Source organism: Phymastichus coffea, unplaced genomic scaffold (assembly GCF_024137745.1).
Source record: "Phymastichus coffea isolate CEN01 unplaced genomic scaffold, Cenicafe_Pcof_1.1 PCOF00133, whole genome shotgun sequence".
Classification (NCBI taxonomy): Eukaryota; Metazoa; Arthropoda; class Insecta; order Hymenoptera; family Eulophidae; genus Phymastichus; species Phymastichus coffea.
This window is the reverse complement of record NW_026706944.1, coordinates 74,522-90,796: the sequence shown is the minus strand read 5'-3', so window position 1 is coordinate 90,796 and position 16,275 is coordinate 74,522. Positions and strand designations below refer to the sequence as shown.

Here is a 16,275-nt window from a genome sequence, read left to right as displayed (position 1 = left end):
ATAATTAATCGGTCGGGAGTTTCTTGTATTTCTTTCGTGAGACTAAATTGAATATCCACAATAAGCTTGGATTACACAAATGACATGAAATTCCCTCTCAGCTCCGCCAGTGTGGCTGTCTAGTCTCCTCTTGGGAAGCGACGTCAGAATCTTGAGAAGTGTAACATCTTTGGGGGATTTTCGTGGCACGGAAACGGTTTACGATGCGCGTCTCGACGTGAGAAACTAGTTAGGCCCAGTGTTGCCGATTTTATTCGAATCCAACCAGTTTCAGTCTCTCGCTATCTCCCTCGGTACACTGTATATTCCTACGTTTTCAAATCCTTGCAGAAATCACACCTTCCATCCTACAGTAGTGACTATTCGTTTTTCGTATTTCGTGTATTCTCATGTACCTTATAAGTGAATAGATGTCCATTTTTGTCATCGTGGAACATTTATTCAACAACGAATACGGAATTCGATCGCATTAACGATTATTATAAAACCAAGTAAATTTAGTTTGCAGATGACACTTTGCCAATAATATATTGATCGACGGTCAAATTAACACCCGAAAGATTGGAAATGTAGAGCAATAAAGGTAAAATGCGAGAAAAAGCAGGAATAAAGTATCGAAAACTCATCCAATACTGGTCTGTTCAATTTTGATAAAACAATAAAAAAGGCAGTGCGTCTGGTTGTAGCGTAGTGTAATTTACCACTTTTCTTTGTTGTGCGTCTCTGAGGAAAATACGCTGGAAACATTGATTCATGTGCCGCGACTCGAGACTTCCGGTGCGCGTCCAAGTTTCACCTACCAGCTTCTTTCTTTACATTCTCGTTGTTCCGCTCCCTCATACTTTTCCATTCTCTCGTCTGCAGTCGCTCTCTCCACCTCTTGCGCGTAACTCACTGCCCCATTTTTCCCCTCACTGTTTTGCAGTCTTTCTTCGTTCCTTTCTATTTCACTACTATTTCACATCTCGTACTTTTTGCCCTCGCAAAATGTTAATCTACCAAATCATTTTTTCTATCGCATTGTTGCAATTAAATTTACATCTTCAGTTTAATAAAATTATCAAAACTACGGGAATTTATGTTGATAAATGTTGAAAACATTTGCTTACTTTTTAAATAGAAAATATGAAGTAAATTTAAATGCAAATATATTTTTCTAATATTGTGAGCACATTGAACAGTATTTGTTACAGCCATGCCAGTAAAAAACCGTAATAGATTCCCCCTCGTGTTTTCTCTGTTTGTACCTGAACGAAAATACGTTGAAAAAAGTCCAAAATCACTATTGTTCACGATCCCGTTGATATCAATCTGTCTATATATTCTGATAGTGTGTACGTCCTCGCGAGCACTTCATACAGTAATTGTAGGTTAGCTTGCTATTCCGTCAATTTTTTCGATTATGCGCGTTTAAATGCTTTTGATCCCATCTCAATCAGTGGTACGAGCGCAGTACATAGGTAAGCAGATTGCACATGATATTTTTAAATAAACGATTCTTTAGCAGAAAAACTAGTTGAGTATTTTGTGAAAAACAGAAACAGTATACGATATAAGGTTAAATATTACTATTATATTATTATTTATTTTTTACAATTTTCATACGAATACAAATAATTCATAATGTTATCATTGAGAGGACAGTATTTTTATTTAATACATGAACTTTCTAGCCAGTTCATTGTATTAATTTTGAATTTTCCATATTCCGTAACAAGTTATTGCCTGGAATCCCTTATATATCTGTAGATTTAATAGGATTTATTTTCTCGTTTTTAATGGGCGATTGAACGAAAGTGCCATTGAAGAGAATCTTGATAAATAGTTTTGAAGAAAAATTTAGAGAAGCTTCAGAATGTAATTTTGGTGTGATTTGTTTTCGTAATACTCTATTGGATTATTACGAGCAGCAACAAATAATGCTTCGAAGTCTAGACTGTTCGAAACATAGCTATTAATCGCGATAAAATAAATGACACCAATCGTGTAATGGATAAAAGTGCTTGTTCTTCTAGCGTATAAACAAACTATGAAATCGCGTACTTTCGACAGAGGGATGAAAAAAAAAATCTTTATACGAAAACAGTTATTTTTGTATATTTGTATTTTTTGTCAGAAAAATATTTCCATGTGAAAAAAATTTAATAAAAAGAACTAAAAACTTTAAAATTATTATTTTGAAAGATTAAAGCTTTAGGAACATCCCTCTATCAACTTTAAAGTTTAGGAACATTCCTCTATCAACTCAAGATAGTCGGTGATACTTATAAAAGTTTGTACAAACTTGGTTAGTGGCTTGATGTATAAAAAAGTAGAAGTCCTTTTAAATAAATATAATAAAATTTCGTAGTAACAAAACACTAGAAATGATTATTAGTTTTATTTTTGAAAACGAATGATATGATCTCAGCTTTGTAATGATGACCCTAAAATTATAATAGAATTAATATCTCAATAGTCAAGAATAATTATATTTTTTAATATCCCAGCGTTAGTTAGTACGCCTCGCGCGCTCTTTTTTTGTTTTTCTGTTATTTATTACATTATTTACTGGTGAAATATAAATCTAACACTCCTAAATTTATAATAATAATATTTCACAGTATAGGAAAATATGAAATTTCGCGCTCTTTTTAGCATCAACCAATCACAACGCTGGATGTCGGTGACTCATCATTTTTTTAACATTATAAAAATAAAATAAATAAATTACATCGATTTCATGTCATTCTTTCATTTTTACATCATAAATTATCCATCTGAATGATATAATTTTTGTTTTTTATTAAAAAAAAAAATTTGATCATTCATACACTATAAAGTAAAAATCTTTTGAACTTCGCACTTTTTGAAGGCTCGACCAATCACGACGCTGGATGTCGGCGACGAAATCGTGTCCATCATTTTTTAAAGGAAGGAATAAAAAAAGGAGGATCAGATGTAAGGCCCAATATTTTCCGATCAAAGGGTGATAGGATAGAATCCACTGACGAAATTTGAATAAACTCCGCAATCCGAAGCGTTTAGTCTCCTTTGGCTAATAAATATTTTAAATAACAATCGATTTATGCAATAAATTGATGGGATTATAATTAATCATATGATATGTACGTATGTAATGATTAACGCGAAGGCATTCAATAAAATCACTAGCTAATCAATTATAATAGGTTTGCTCGATAGTGCATCATCGTTACTCATAATAGTATACGGCAAATAGATATGATTTAATTAATGTATCCGTTGGTTAGTGCAACACACGATTAGCGTTTAAATTAATGGCCTGACGTTGATGTTTGGAGTGAATTATTCACTAAATCAATATCAATATGACGAGATATGAAATCAGACGTAAACTTAAAGAAGAACGAATTCCTTATTTAATTTCAGCCTAATCCATTAAGACTAAGATTGTCGAAAAAATAAATAAATAAATTGTCGGTACTGGTATGAAAGGCTTGGGCAATAACAAAATTTGTAAAGTGCAGGCGAGCTTACTGTCTGATTAAGTTTGGGCGAGAGCCATCCGTAAATTTCAGGTGATCGTGCTCGACACTCCAATCTCTGCGGCACTCTGGGCCTCCGTTGGGATTAAAGCTAGCCTCTATCTCATTCTCGATTGCCGTGCGCGCCCTACTACGTCGGCTGAACGTGCGAGCCCGCGCGCGCGTAATATTATTGACTATGTGTGTAAAGTGCCGTCAATATTTGCCGTAATTTTATTGCGCAGATAGCTCGATCTTCCAGGCATGGAAATTGCTGTTGGTCCAAGTTCAACCAGCAATCTGACGTGTATACCTCTTGGTCTATGAATTCAGATTACCTATTAACATATGACTACGCTCTTATTTATCGCTCGAAAAACATGAGTGTTTGTGTACTGCGAAGCAAGAATGTTTCTCCTAGCGCGTAATGTCAAGTCCGTTATATATTTTTATTAATTCCATTCGCAACTGTAATTGCAATCGTTATACGTTTCAGTAATTTGATTGGATAGTCAATCAGTTATAATTGATTTTTCGTGAAAATTGAAAACAAATTTCAATTTATTTTTCCATCGAGATAGGTTGATACTTGACGTGGTTGAATGACGGTCTACAAATTGGAGTGAAAAATCCATTAAACTATGAACAAAGTTGCAGTCGAAAGGAATTTGGCGCGACACGTAGTTGTCCTATTACGCACGCATAACAGTTCCTCCAATAAGTAGAAAGTTTTGACGCTGCGTAAAGTTTCGCAAGAAAATCTGGGTGGCAAGGTAAGGACGCTTCGGGGAGCGAGCGATTAAATTCGTAAAATTAGCAAAAGTAAAGTTTAGAACGCGATTGATGAAGCTGAAGAGGCGAGTTTGAACCGAACCGAGGGAACGGAGAAAGTATATAAGCTTAACGGAGTGAAAATTGTATTCCTTTGTCGGCGAGACTTCGCAATCACGGCGAGTAATTAAAAGGACAATCAGAAGTCTGATTGTGATTAAGAGGTGGGCGCGCATGGAGCCACTGGGTCGTCTATAAAGCTATTAGCGAGGAAATGCGGCGTAGATAAACGAAGGGGACTTTATGAGACGTGGAGCATAATAAAGCCAGAGCAGAATCTACGGAACTGACTAGCATGCACACGTCCGCACATGCATTCGCAGCAGGAGCAGACTGCCACTATGGAAACGTAAATAACGAGCTTGATCCAGCAGCGGCAGCAGCAGCAACGGCAAACAAATGGATTGTTGGCTTGGCTGTGGGTCGAACAGCGAGCGGCCCGCTCGCGCAGATTAACTCCCCTCCATTGATGCCGCGGCAATCGCGGCTCGCAGTTTCAGATAAAAATTCCAAATTTTTCCAATCACCGGATGCGCCGCGCCAGCCACCGCCGCTGCCGCCGCCGCCGCCGCCGTCGAGCAATCAGCTTGCCGTGCCAAGCCAAATCCTCCTGATTCACCTCGTTCCCGAGAGCGCGCCGCCGCTCGCCCCCTCGCCCTTCACGTATATACGAACCGAGCGCGTGATTGCATGCAACTCCGACTAAAAAACTTTTTCAAGTAAACGCCGGCAAACGGTCGCTTTTACTTGCGCTATATCCTCCGCGCTCGTCGTCAACGCTTTCATTGCCTTGCGCTCGCCCTAAGCGCAGTCGCGCGCGACAAATCATCACTTTTCCAATGCTCACTTTATTCGAGTAAATACCCCCTTGCTTTATTCAAGCTGGAACGCTCTGAAGCCGTTTCAACAGTTAACGATACGAAATACACTGCTGACATTTCTATTAGCGAGCCGTGATCGGAAAACGATATTTATTATGAAGGCTTAATTCGATGCCGAGGACACGCGAGACAGCGTTGGCCATAAAGGAGCCTTGATGAGCTTGCGCTTTCAATTATTCGTCCATTTACAGTTCAGTCCCAGACTTGCCGGGATGAGAATTCCACGGGCGCTCGCTCGCTGCGCGAGTAGAGCCTTTGTTTGAAAAGAACATACCCCGCTCGTAGCTATAAAAGATTAATGCTGCCTGAATAAACTGCTTATCGCAGCTTAGCATCAGTGTAAACATTCGGTACCGCGACAACGGACAGGTGCATAGAAATTTTGCCATTTGCGCTAACAGCGAAAAGCCAAAGTCGCGCGCGTCATTTTTTTCTGCAAATACAATTTTCTACCCAAGTGCGACGACCCTTTTACGATCGTTTTTTTTTTCTCTCTTTTCCGCGTGTTTCTTTTTTCTCTGCTACGATCGATCCGCACGTGGCTCGAATGGAACAGCGTCGTTCGCAACCCTGCTGCGTTCTCAGAAGAGCACAGAAATTAACGCTTTCACCTGAAATTGTAGCTTTTAACGGAAGTTTCGATAAACTGTATTGCACGGCGTCGTGCATTTCGTGTATTCTACACATGCAACCAAAACCGGAATTACTTGCTGGACTGCTACTTCGTACTATCGATTTCATTCAAGCGTATCATGAATAATGATAGCTGTGGAATATTAATTTTGAGTAGGTCAAGTCTAGAAAATTCACATGTTCACATTCACGTATATTACAGAAGTACAAGCCTGTGGCTTCTCGGTATATGCACTTAATAACCACCTATAACCACCTATAATACTACCGTTTCAGCCTTCACAACAGATTCACACCAATATTTTTTACGTAGTTCTCTACATCAATCTCAACTTGATTACGAAATTAGGCATTAACGAACTCAAGATTGAGAAAGGAAGATTTGGTAATAAATGTTCATAATACTTTAATTTTTATGTAAAAAGAAATTTTATTAAATATTAAAAATCGGATGTTAGCTCGATTTTTATGAAATTTGGGAGCAGCCGTAGATGTAATATCGATGGCGTTATATAAAAAGCTTCGGTTACATTAGGCTGACACGAAACGGGAAACGAAACACATGATCATTCGAAAATGGAATTGCAGCATTTATTAGTCGCGGAATGGCAGCTGTCGTGTGGTGAACATGGTCGGCCTAAGCATTTCTAATGGGCAGCCGTTGCGTTAGGGACAGCACTAGACAAATGCATAAAGCCAGGCTCGTCTGGCAGCTCGTACAACGTCCTCGTGATTTATCCAGGCCTGGCCGAGCACGCATCCATATGGAAATGCGGAAAGAGGGGGGGGGGGGGGGGGGCGGTGCAGCCTGTTTTCTCCAAGTTGCTCTTTTCGCGTTGCCACTACATCTAGCTGTAATTGTTTGCTGCTGCGTTCGCAGAGGGACGAGCGCGCGCAAAGGGTTAACTGGCCGGAAAGCTCACGCCGACTAACTTCGACCGTCCGACCACTATCCAAACACATCGGAGCAGCCCGCTTCTGCATATACAAATACGTGCACGCGCACGCATTCTCGATATTTGCGTGCAACTCCTAATTTTCACTGGGCGCTCGTTGCTCCGTCGCTCGAGCTTATCGATTGCTCGCTGCAGCTGTGCACCGCCCTTCCATGGCTTTCTTTACTTTTTTTTTCGCTTTTCAACTTCCGTGCGCAATCAATTTGCAGCTATATCGCTGGGCTGATATATTGCCGAGATTTAACGTAACTTTGGCGGGGATTATAAACCGACCGATTTTTTCGCGTTTTATTATATATACGCTCGAAAAAGTGATCGTTACGATAAACTTGCCCAAAGCCTGCGCATGGTTTTATGCTTTGCGAGAATTTGTGCGAAGGTTTAAGTGCACGCGCGTAAATTGCATGCATCAATGTTAAATTCGCGCGAACCGGTATGCGCACGAGAGCGAGCGACCGCGAGCAGTTTTGCGCGCGAGCTTTTAACAATTAATGTTTCATAAACTTGAAGTTGACCTTTTAGAACGTTCCCTTGAAACTCAGTTTTTTTCCGGATTGCCCTCAAACTTGGACAATGAGTTCCTTTTTTTCATCGCGTACACGGCGGAAAAAAAAAATTTAGTATAGCTAAAGGTAATAAAAAACGAGATATTCGTCTTGGAATTTTATTTTTTTAACGCGTGTCAGACGGCGAAGTTAATGTTCGCGACACATTTCATTTGATTGTCAACTTAATTTTCCTTTGAAAAAGCAATATATTATTCTAAAGATCATGAGAGGTCAACTAAAATAATCAAAAATGTAGTTACCGGTATTGATTGAAAGGTCGTAGCTATTTAAAGATTTCTGTCACGGTGCTAATAGCACACCAATATAGCGGTACAGTGTGCACAAAAGTTTCAACGTACTGTGATTTTGGTGAACTGGAACGCCATTTCCATACCGTTAAATCATATTCTGACAGCCATGTGACGCGTTGTTCATCTTGACTGATAATTTGATGAAAAATATGCTTTCTAAGTTGATTGTTCGAAGAGAACGTCCTTAACGTCACAGACCGCTGCAGCTCGTTATTCTATTCAGAAGATGAAATTCATTCGATAGTTATTCAGTAATTTGCGCTTCATTGAAACTACTCGTTCGAACGAGTGCGGATAGACGTACGTACGCGTGCAAGCGAATAATGGCCAGGTCACCTAAATCAATTGGGCAAATTTGATCGCAGTCCATCCTTGCAGGCTTGTTCAGTTAATTTTTACAATGGCTTCGCGAAGCGTTTAGCAAATGAAATTGGTCGGCCGGGCCGAGCGAAGCGACGCGTTAATTTTTCAAAATGAAAAACAAATGTCTATTTGCAGAGCACGCGCAGTGAGCGCAAAGCCTACTTTTTAATGAAGTTTTGACTTCGTCAGCAAATTTGCCGTAAGCGCGAACTTTGTTTACTCAGCGTTTTTACTCAACGGCAGGAAAGTTTCAAATTGAAATACGCAGTTGAAACTCAGCTGGCGAGCATATCCGCGCTCGGGATAAAGCTCTCCCTGGATCAGCCAGACCGACTCGTAACGTAATTACGAGGGCGGTGATGGGTAAAAAATGTGCTATTCATCGCAGCCAAAGTTGCTCAATACAATGAAAATGGACCGTGCAGCGAGCCACCTTATCGATTGCCACTTGAAATTTACGTTCGCGGCACACTCGGCTATGCCATAAAGCCGCGGTGGGGCTTCATTCAGTCGCGCAGCAGCGCAAAATATTTCAATGGGACGAACAATGAGGAGCGCGCGGCTGCTCCCAATGCCGAATGAGCCGCGATGCACGGCTGCGCGAGCGGACTCGGCCGAATTGCGAAATTTATCGCGTCGGGACAATAAAATAATCGAGCAAGTCTGGCCGTGCTCCGCCTCGCCGTGGCCGCGGTCGTAGTGAGCAATTACCGTCATTAGCGTCGTTAGCCTCGTCATCGGCGTCATTAGGCTAATCGGCCGGGGACATGCGAGCGGCCCGACACGCGCGCGCACAGCCGGCTGCCGAGTCGCGCGAAGAGGGCCGAGGCAATCTGCCGTGCCCCGTGCGAGACGGCCTGCAGTTTATTCGTAGCCGGAAGCAAGAAGCAGCCTGCGCTATCGGCCCGGCCATGCTAATGTAGCCCATAGTTTGCGCAAACTCTGTTATAGCGCTCTGCGCTACATGAGCTTCTTGTCGCGCGCCTTCGACACAAGTATCGCTCCACGTTGTCTCTGCCAGGGCTGGGCATCGATGGTTTATATCGAAAAAAAGAGCTCCCTAGAGCTGACTTCAGTTTGTACACTGAAAGAGCTCTTTCCGATTTCGTTCGTTCCAAGGTTCCACTGAATTATGAATTCTAAAAGAAAATACTTTTCGCATATTAGCATGTAAAAAAATTTTATTTATATATACAATGTATTGTAAAATTGTTGAAGAGTAATAAATAATAAATAATAAAAACTGTAATTAATTATAAAAAGTAATTTTTTAGTAACCTTGTTTTCACTCTTTTCTGATTTTATAATTATTAAAAATGAATTATTCTCTAGCATTTACAGAGTATTATTTAATTTGTCATTAAATATTGAAATGAAATTATAAAAATTATTTAAATACCAGACTCCCATTCTATTATGATATACACGACTTCCGCAATTCGCAATGTAAACAAAACAACCCGAGCCTTCCCGCCGAATGACGATCGAACGAGCGAATTTGTTTCTTTTGTGCCGGCTAGAGAGCAACATCGTGCTTTTATTAGTATCAGTTGTTTTTTTAACGGTTATAAAGAGTGTTTATTGTGCATAAAAATTGTATTAATTTCAGAAATTGACATTATTGATATTATTGTGTAAATCCATTTTTTGATATTTAAAAAGTTATACGTACATTGCAATACACGTAAGTAATAAACATTTCTTTAATAATATTTATAATTATATATACAATTAATGCAGAGTCAAAGAAAGATTCATTTATAAATTTTTTTCAAGCGTTTTACGAATACGTAATTAATTGGTAAATATTAAAATATTATCAATGCATTTTTCAGGTTGCAAACGATCTATCGTTCATAAAGGCTTCTTTAAGACTTTTATATTTTTATTCAACTTTAAGGTAAACTAACAGTGGTGAGTAATTTTAAAAAATTAAGCCAATAATGTAAATGGTGTTTTAATAGTAAGCTTTTTTTCTCGTCTTATTAAATTCAATTTATCTTTGCTCACTGTAGCATTCAATCGAACATCGATGCTTCAAAGAGAGGAGCGAGGAAGTTTGTTATACAAATTAGCTGTCAAATCAGGGTTATGAAAACTGTCGAATTTTACATGAATAGTTTGTCTTCAACGATGTTTCTTTTTATTTGCGATGTCTTTCACATCAAGGGCATGAATGTTCGTTTCGAGCTTAGGTACCGATAAACGTTCTATAAAAGCTATATCGTGTGTTAAAATGGTAGCGCTATCAGCAATCGAAGTATAAATTAATTTTGATTTTCCATTTACTGAAACCATTATCTAAATATGTTTCGGCAAGTATACGAAAGTAGTCACAAATTGTCATTTTAAGTAATATTCACAAACGAAATTTCATTTGAAGTTTAATTATTTCTTTTCGAAGTTGATACTTTCTTTAGTTGCGGTGATTACACCCATGCTGAGTATACTATTTTCTTAGCAATATTTTCTAATGTAACCTTTGTCTCAATAAAAATAACTCTAATATTCATGTTTAGCTAAACTCCATCTTAGATTGAATGGACTATTTCCTTAGTTTTATAAAACATTTATGATATGCTAAAATTGACATATTTATTTTTTATGTACTCTTTGCACGGAGATCATCTGGACCGAGTATTGGACTGTCAATCGCTGTTTATTTTGGTATAAATTGTAGAATGAGTATTTCTTCTGAAAAAGGTATGGAAAACTGTTTAATGGACTATTTCCGTAGTTTAATAAACATTTATGATCTGCTAACAATTGCAAATGTATTTTTCATGCACTCTTTGCACGGAGATCATCTGGGCCGACTATTAGACTGTCAACAGCTGTTTATTCTAGGATAATTGTAAAACGAATATTTCTTCAAAAAAAAGTATGGAAACCTGTTGAATCAACTATTTCTTTAGTTTTATGCAACATTTATGATCTGCTAATAATTGAAAATGTATTTTTATTGTATTCATTGCAAGGAGATCGTCTGGACCGACTTGCATATTGTATATTTAAACAATTAAGCAAATAATAAATATAAATTTAAACATCTAAGCAATTTAGCTATGTGTATTTTTCATAATTTTCGATATTCGGTTAAATACAATAAGATTAAGTTATTCGATAAATATATATATATATATATATATATATATATATATATATATATATATATATATATATATATATATATAATTTTTTATAAGAGTATTTAGGAATTGTTATCAGAATATATATATATAATTTGATCAATGTTGAATAAATAACGTAAGAAAAATGTGTATTTATTATAAATTATTATATAAATTATAATTATACTACTCCTATCATAATTTCTTCTAGATAATCTATAACAAAATATAATAACTGATAGTATCATTTTATTTTTTTAATTAGAACATTTTTATAATAACAATAATAATAACTAGTAATAAATTTTCTGCATTACACAATTCAGTAATTTATAAAACAAAAATATAAACAATAATCCAAATAAAGTAAATAAAATTATTAATACAAAAATTAAGATATACAAAAAAAAATTAGAAAATAATTGTAATTTAATACTTTTTACATGCAAGTGCATGACAATCTTTTTTTTCTCAATTCAAAACTGAACGGAACCGTGGAACGAGTGGAATCGGAAAGAGCTCTTTCAGTGTACAAACTGAAGTCAGCTCTAGGGAGCTCTTTTTTTCGATATAAACCATCGATGCCCAGCACTGGTCTCTGCATAATTTTATTATGTAAGCATTTCGTGTTCATTCGCTTACTTCTGCTCTGGTCGTTCACCTAACGTTATCAAAACTTTACAGACGAAATATTTCAAAGCTGAGATTCGAAATGCTTCCTAAAATGCTGCCACGGCGACATTGACGTAGTCTGAAAGACCAGCTATCGAATGATTATCGTCTGTTTGCTGATTATTAAAAAGTCATTATTTCACGAGCCCACATTTCGTATCATCGAAACGGGATCGCGTATCAAGCAGCCGCAAATATTCGTCGTGTATAAATCACAAATAACCCAGTTTCAGCATTTGAATGAGAGCTCGCGAGAAGTGTAATTATATTTGTGCATGAGCGCATTTGAGGTTATATTACGCGTAAATGTGCTAAGGGTGCTCAAGCTCAAGTCCTGTTGGCTGATAACTCAGCCGGAATGATATTCCGCGCTACGCCAAGATTTACTTTGATGCTTTCAATCACTAACATCAGCTCTTTTATCAAACAACTTAGTTTCCACTTCCCCAGTGGAAATTTCATTGTGCATCATGCGAGACTAATCTCTGTTTATGCGATGTCCTATTATACTACAAGATTTATTTCAAAAACCTTCAAATCCATTTTTTTGCAATTACGCGCGATTATGTGCTTCCATCAAGTCAATAATCAAACGGAAATACGAAATTTGTATGTATACCATTTCGTGTACTGACAATACAGTAATTATGTAGTATTTAATTGCTTTTTACATAGCAACGATATTTTATTACATTATTATGACCATTCATACTATTATTACAATTATTTATTTGAACGAGTGGTATAATAATTGCATTTTCTTCGAATTGGGTATGATCTCAATCAAAAGCACAGTATAAATGATGTATTAGCTGCGCATAATGATTTACATATAAGATATTATTATATGTATATATAATAAAATGATGTATGTATCTTGCTGAATCTTAATTTTTCGTTTGATGTACCAGATCAAACGAGCCATCCTCGTACACTGGCGTTACAGTGATATTCACATGAACGGGCAAACAGTAATTATATTATTGTATCGTTTCCGACACAAGAAAATTCTCCTTTGTGCGACCGATAAAATATAAAGAACAGGCAACTCGATTTAGTTTGATTCAATCTACTTTTCACAGATACAATTTTTTTTGCAGTATCATCGTTAAAAGTACGAAATAACTCACTGAAAGCTATCCCATCCATCATTTATTCATTAGTTTTTCATAAGAAATTCCGAATTAATAATCTATTGATCTATTCTATAGAAATAAAAGATTTGCATGAATTCATAACATTTTTCCGGTAGAAGATTCTCACAAACTAAATTGGATCTACTTTTGTGTTCCAGAGCATGCATGTAAAGATTTCCGATGTAACATGAAGGAATTCTGTATCGATAACGATCTTGTTTGCGATGGTATCAATCACTGCGAAGATGGTTCCGACGAGGCAACTTCCACCGTCTGCGTCAGTAAGTATCTTATTATACATCAAGTTTTCCGCATCCAACTCCAAACTAAATGCTACAATGAACTGAAATTCGTAAGCACATTTTATGTATAGCGTCGCGTGTAAATTTACTGTTCTCGTTGCTTTTTCGACGCGCAAACGCAACGACAAATGCTCGTGCACAAGCACGTACAAAGTTTCAGAACGCCACGCACAGCAAGGCATATAACATCGCACAGACAAAAGCACATCGTTATAGTGGCTAATTAATTTAACACAAGCTGCTTGTTAGGTTGACGCCGTCACGAGCATCCTGCACCAATGTTCTGATAAAATATGAAAATTGCAATTAATTTTTTCTTTGCTAATCCTTTTAAAAACAAAATTACTCACGGAAAACTCAATCGATCGAATTGCGCAATTTTTCACTACAATGTACATACGCTGCTTGCATATTTAATCTCGACGAATCAGCACGAATACATTCATCTATATTCATGCACATTCGCACCTTCCTACAAAGTTTGATAATCAGATTACGAAGACATTGACAATAATTATTGCTCGTTAAACTGATTTTTAAAATAAGATCAACGTTGTTCGAAAAGTAGAACAAATCAATGAAAATTTTAACTACGTATATGTAGTGAAATATTTCTCACAAAAAGTGTACGTGTCTATATTAATTTTAAAACAATCATGCTTGTTCATTGTAATGACAGAGCGAGAGAGAGAGAGAGAAATGTCAACAATCTTAGGTGCGTGGAAAAAAACGAATGATGACAATAATGAAAAAAGCGAAACTCGTGTGTTCTTTCTTAATTTTTTGATTGCATAAAGATATTCATTAGATTTCGTTGTATTACAGACACAGAAGCGTCGACAATTCTAGGAATGGAGAGTGCGTGGTTCGCGATAGTGATGGTGTGCATGGTGCTGTCAGTGGCGGGCCTCGCAGCCGCGGGGATGCTCTGCTTCTACAGGCAGCGCGTCACCACCCCGAGGCACCCACACAACGCTCACAACGCCCAAGGACATCCACCCGTTAGCTATCCTTGTAAGTATATCTTCTTTTTGTCCATTTACGGTGGCCCTTTTTATCATTTTAAATGTCTTTTTTTGATTGACAAAAGTGCAATATAACTTAATGCGTATAATAAAACGTATTCTGATATAAAATATTATATATATATATTTTTTCTTTGATTTACGCCCGTTACTGCGTGAAAGTCAAGTGCAAAACACAAATCGAATCGCAGAGAAAACTTTGATACTTAAAGTACGCGGTCGAATTGTGTAAACTTGTAAAAGAAATTTATACTCTGATATTCAAACTTTCGCTGAAATGGAAGCTGAGATCAAGTAAGGAGACTTGCGCCTTCGCTACTATTAATATTTGTCAATTAAACATGCTGTTATTTTGATGCATAATCTCCTAGAAAGGACAAATATTTGCTTATTTCAATTGAACTCCTGTTGTTTTATGTAAGCAATCTCCAAAATCAATAACGACTATTCCAATAGCAAATAGCATGATTCTACTGACATTCGATGACGTATATGTATGTGTATACATATTTGATCTATGTTATTTGAACTACTAGTCATTTGAAGTAATGGCGCGATTTTAAACTTAATATTACGATGGATGTTCAACGTTGATACGCAGATTACTTATCGTATCTATAAGCGTGGCATACCGAAGCTTTTATATTTCACATAAACTACATTAAAAACTCTTTCTCCGATCCATCATACTCACTACTGCAAATCTAAGAATGTTTAAAGTTTTGCTTGAATTAAAGAAAAGATCAATCAGAAAATGAAGCTCCCTTTCGTCAAAGCTATATATGACTTTGATCGGAGTAATATTTCTTTCTTCGAATTATAATTTCCACAATCACTATTTATAATCTGAAAACTAGTAACTTTTTCTGCACCCCCCAAACAATACAACTACGTTACCAAAGTTAGAAAAAAAATAAAAATATTTTTTTGCATAAACCCTTAGATTCGCTGGATTCTCTCGTTCCTCGAATATTTAGAAGTCCGATTTACAAAAAATTGTTGTAAAGTAGAAGTAGAAAGTTAACACGCTTTGAAAAAAGTTATTACACGTTTGAAAAAATATGTTACCTCGTTGATTTCAATAAAATTTTTGCGCAATAACAACTTGTAATTTAAAATATGGTAACCATTTTTACACTCCCAAAGCAATATAACGATGTTATTATAGTTAGAAAAGAAGCAAATGTTTTTGCATAAATATTACGAAGAAAAATAAACTCCGGCGTTCTCAGCCCTGAAATATTCGCAAATCCGCTTTTCGAAATTTGCATTTTTGAAGTAGAATGAAAATACCCAAAAGCTTAAAGAAGTAATGCACGTTCCAGTGAAAAATGTAGTTTATCTCGACGGCACATTGAATGCTTAGCTTCGGAGCTCAGCACAAACCACATCACATTTCCGAATTAAATGAAGCGTATCGACTGGATAACAGTCGGGGTATTGGAAAATTTATTGAAGTTTAGCTCGAAAAATCTGCTGAAGTACGTTTCTTCTCGATGTATCAATTAAAAATACTTTATCTCGAGAACACATTTCAGTAATTACTATATAAAAGTAAAAAAAAACTGGACAAGTGAAAATAGACTTTGTGCTTTGATACCTCGGGTAGGCTAACAAGCTTACAACGTTTAGATAATAAGATTGTAATAAACGTTGACACAAATGCATAATTGAAAAGATTACAGCTGAAAATAAAATAAAAGCATAAACGCTTCGCCACTTTTATGCCCGAGCAATGAAGCGATCACGTTGCCCGTGAACCTCCATTCGGAGCGGTTAGTACACTTTCGCCGTCTGCATTTATGTAATGGCTGAAGCTTTTACGATTATCTTGATTTTCATTGCAAGAGTCAGCAGCAGTCTGCTATTTATAAATGGCTATTGCCATTACTCGCTTGAATTAACCAGAAAATTGAATAAAACTTCTCCTAAATTAAATTTCCTAAAAGCAATATTCATAATTATTATTCACTGGCTGCTAAATATTCAATATTGCTTTGT

General features: G+C 36.8%; 1 protein-coding gene across 1 annotated transcript in view; it reads left to right on the top strand.

Moving 5' to 3' along the window:
* The window catches only part of LOC131671704 (uncharacterized), a 118,868-nt gene that overhangs the window by 95,183 nt on the left and 7,410 nt on the right, over positions 1-16,275 (top strand). Inside the window, exons 4-5 of the mRNA XM_058948323.1 lie at positions 13,106-13,228; positions 14,075-14,263. Coding sequence (XP_058804306.1) covers positions 13,106-13,228; positions 14,075-14,263 — 312 coding nt within the window. The remainder of the gene's footprint in view (positions 1-13,105; positions 13,229-14,074; positions 14,264-16,275) is intronic.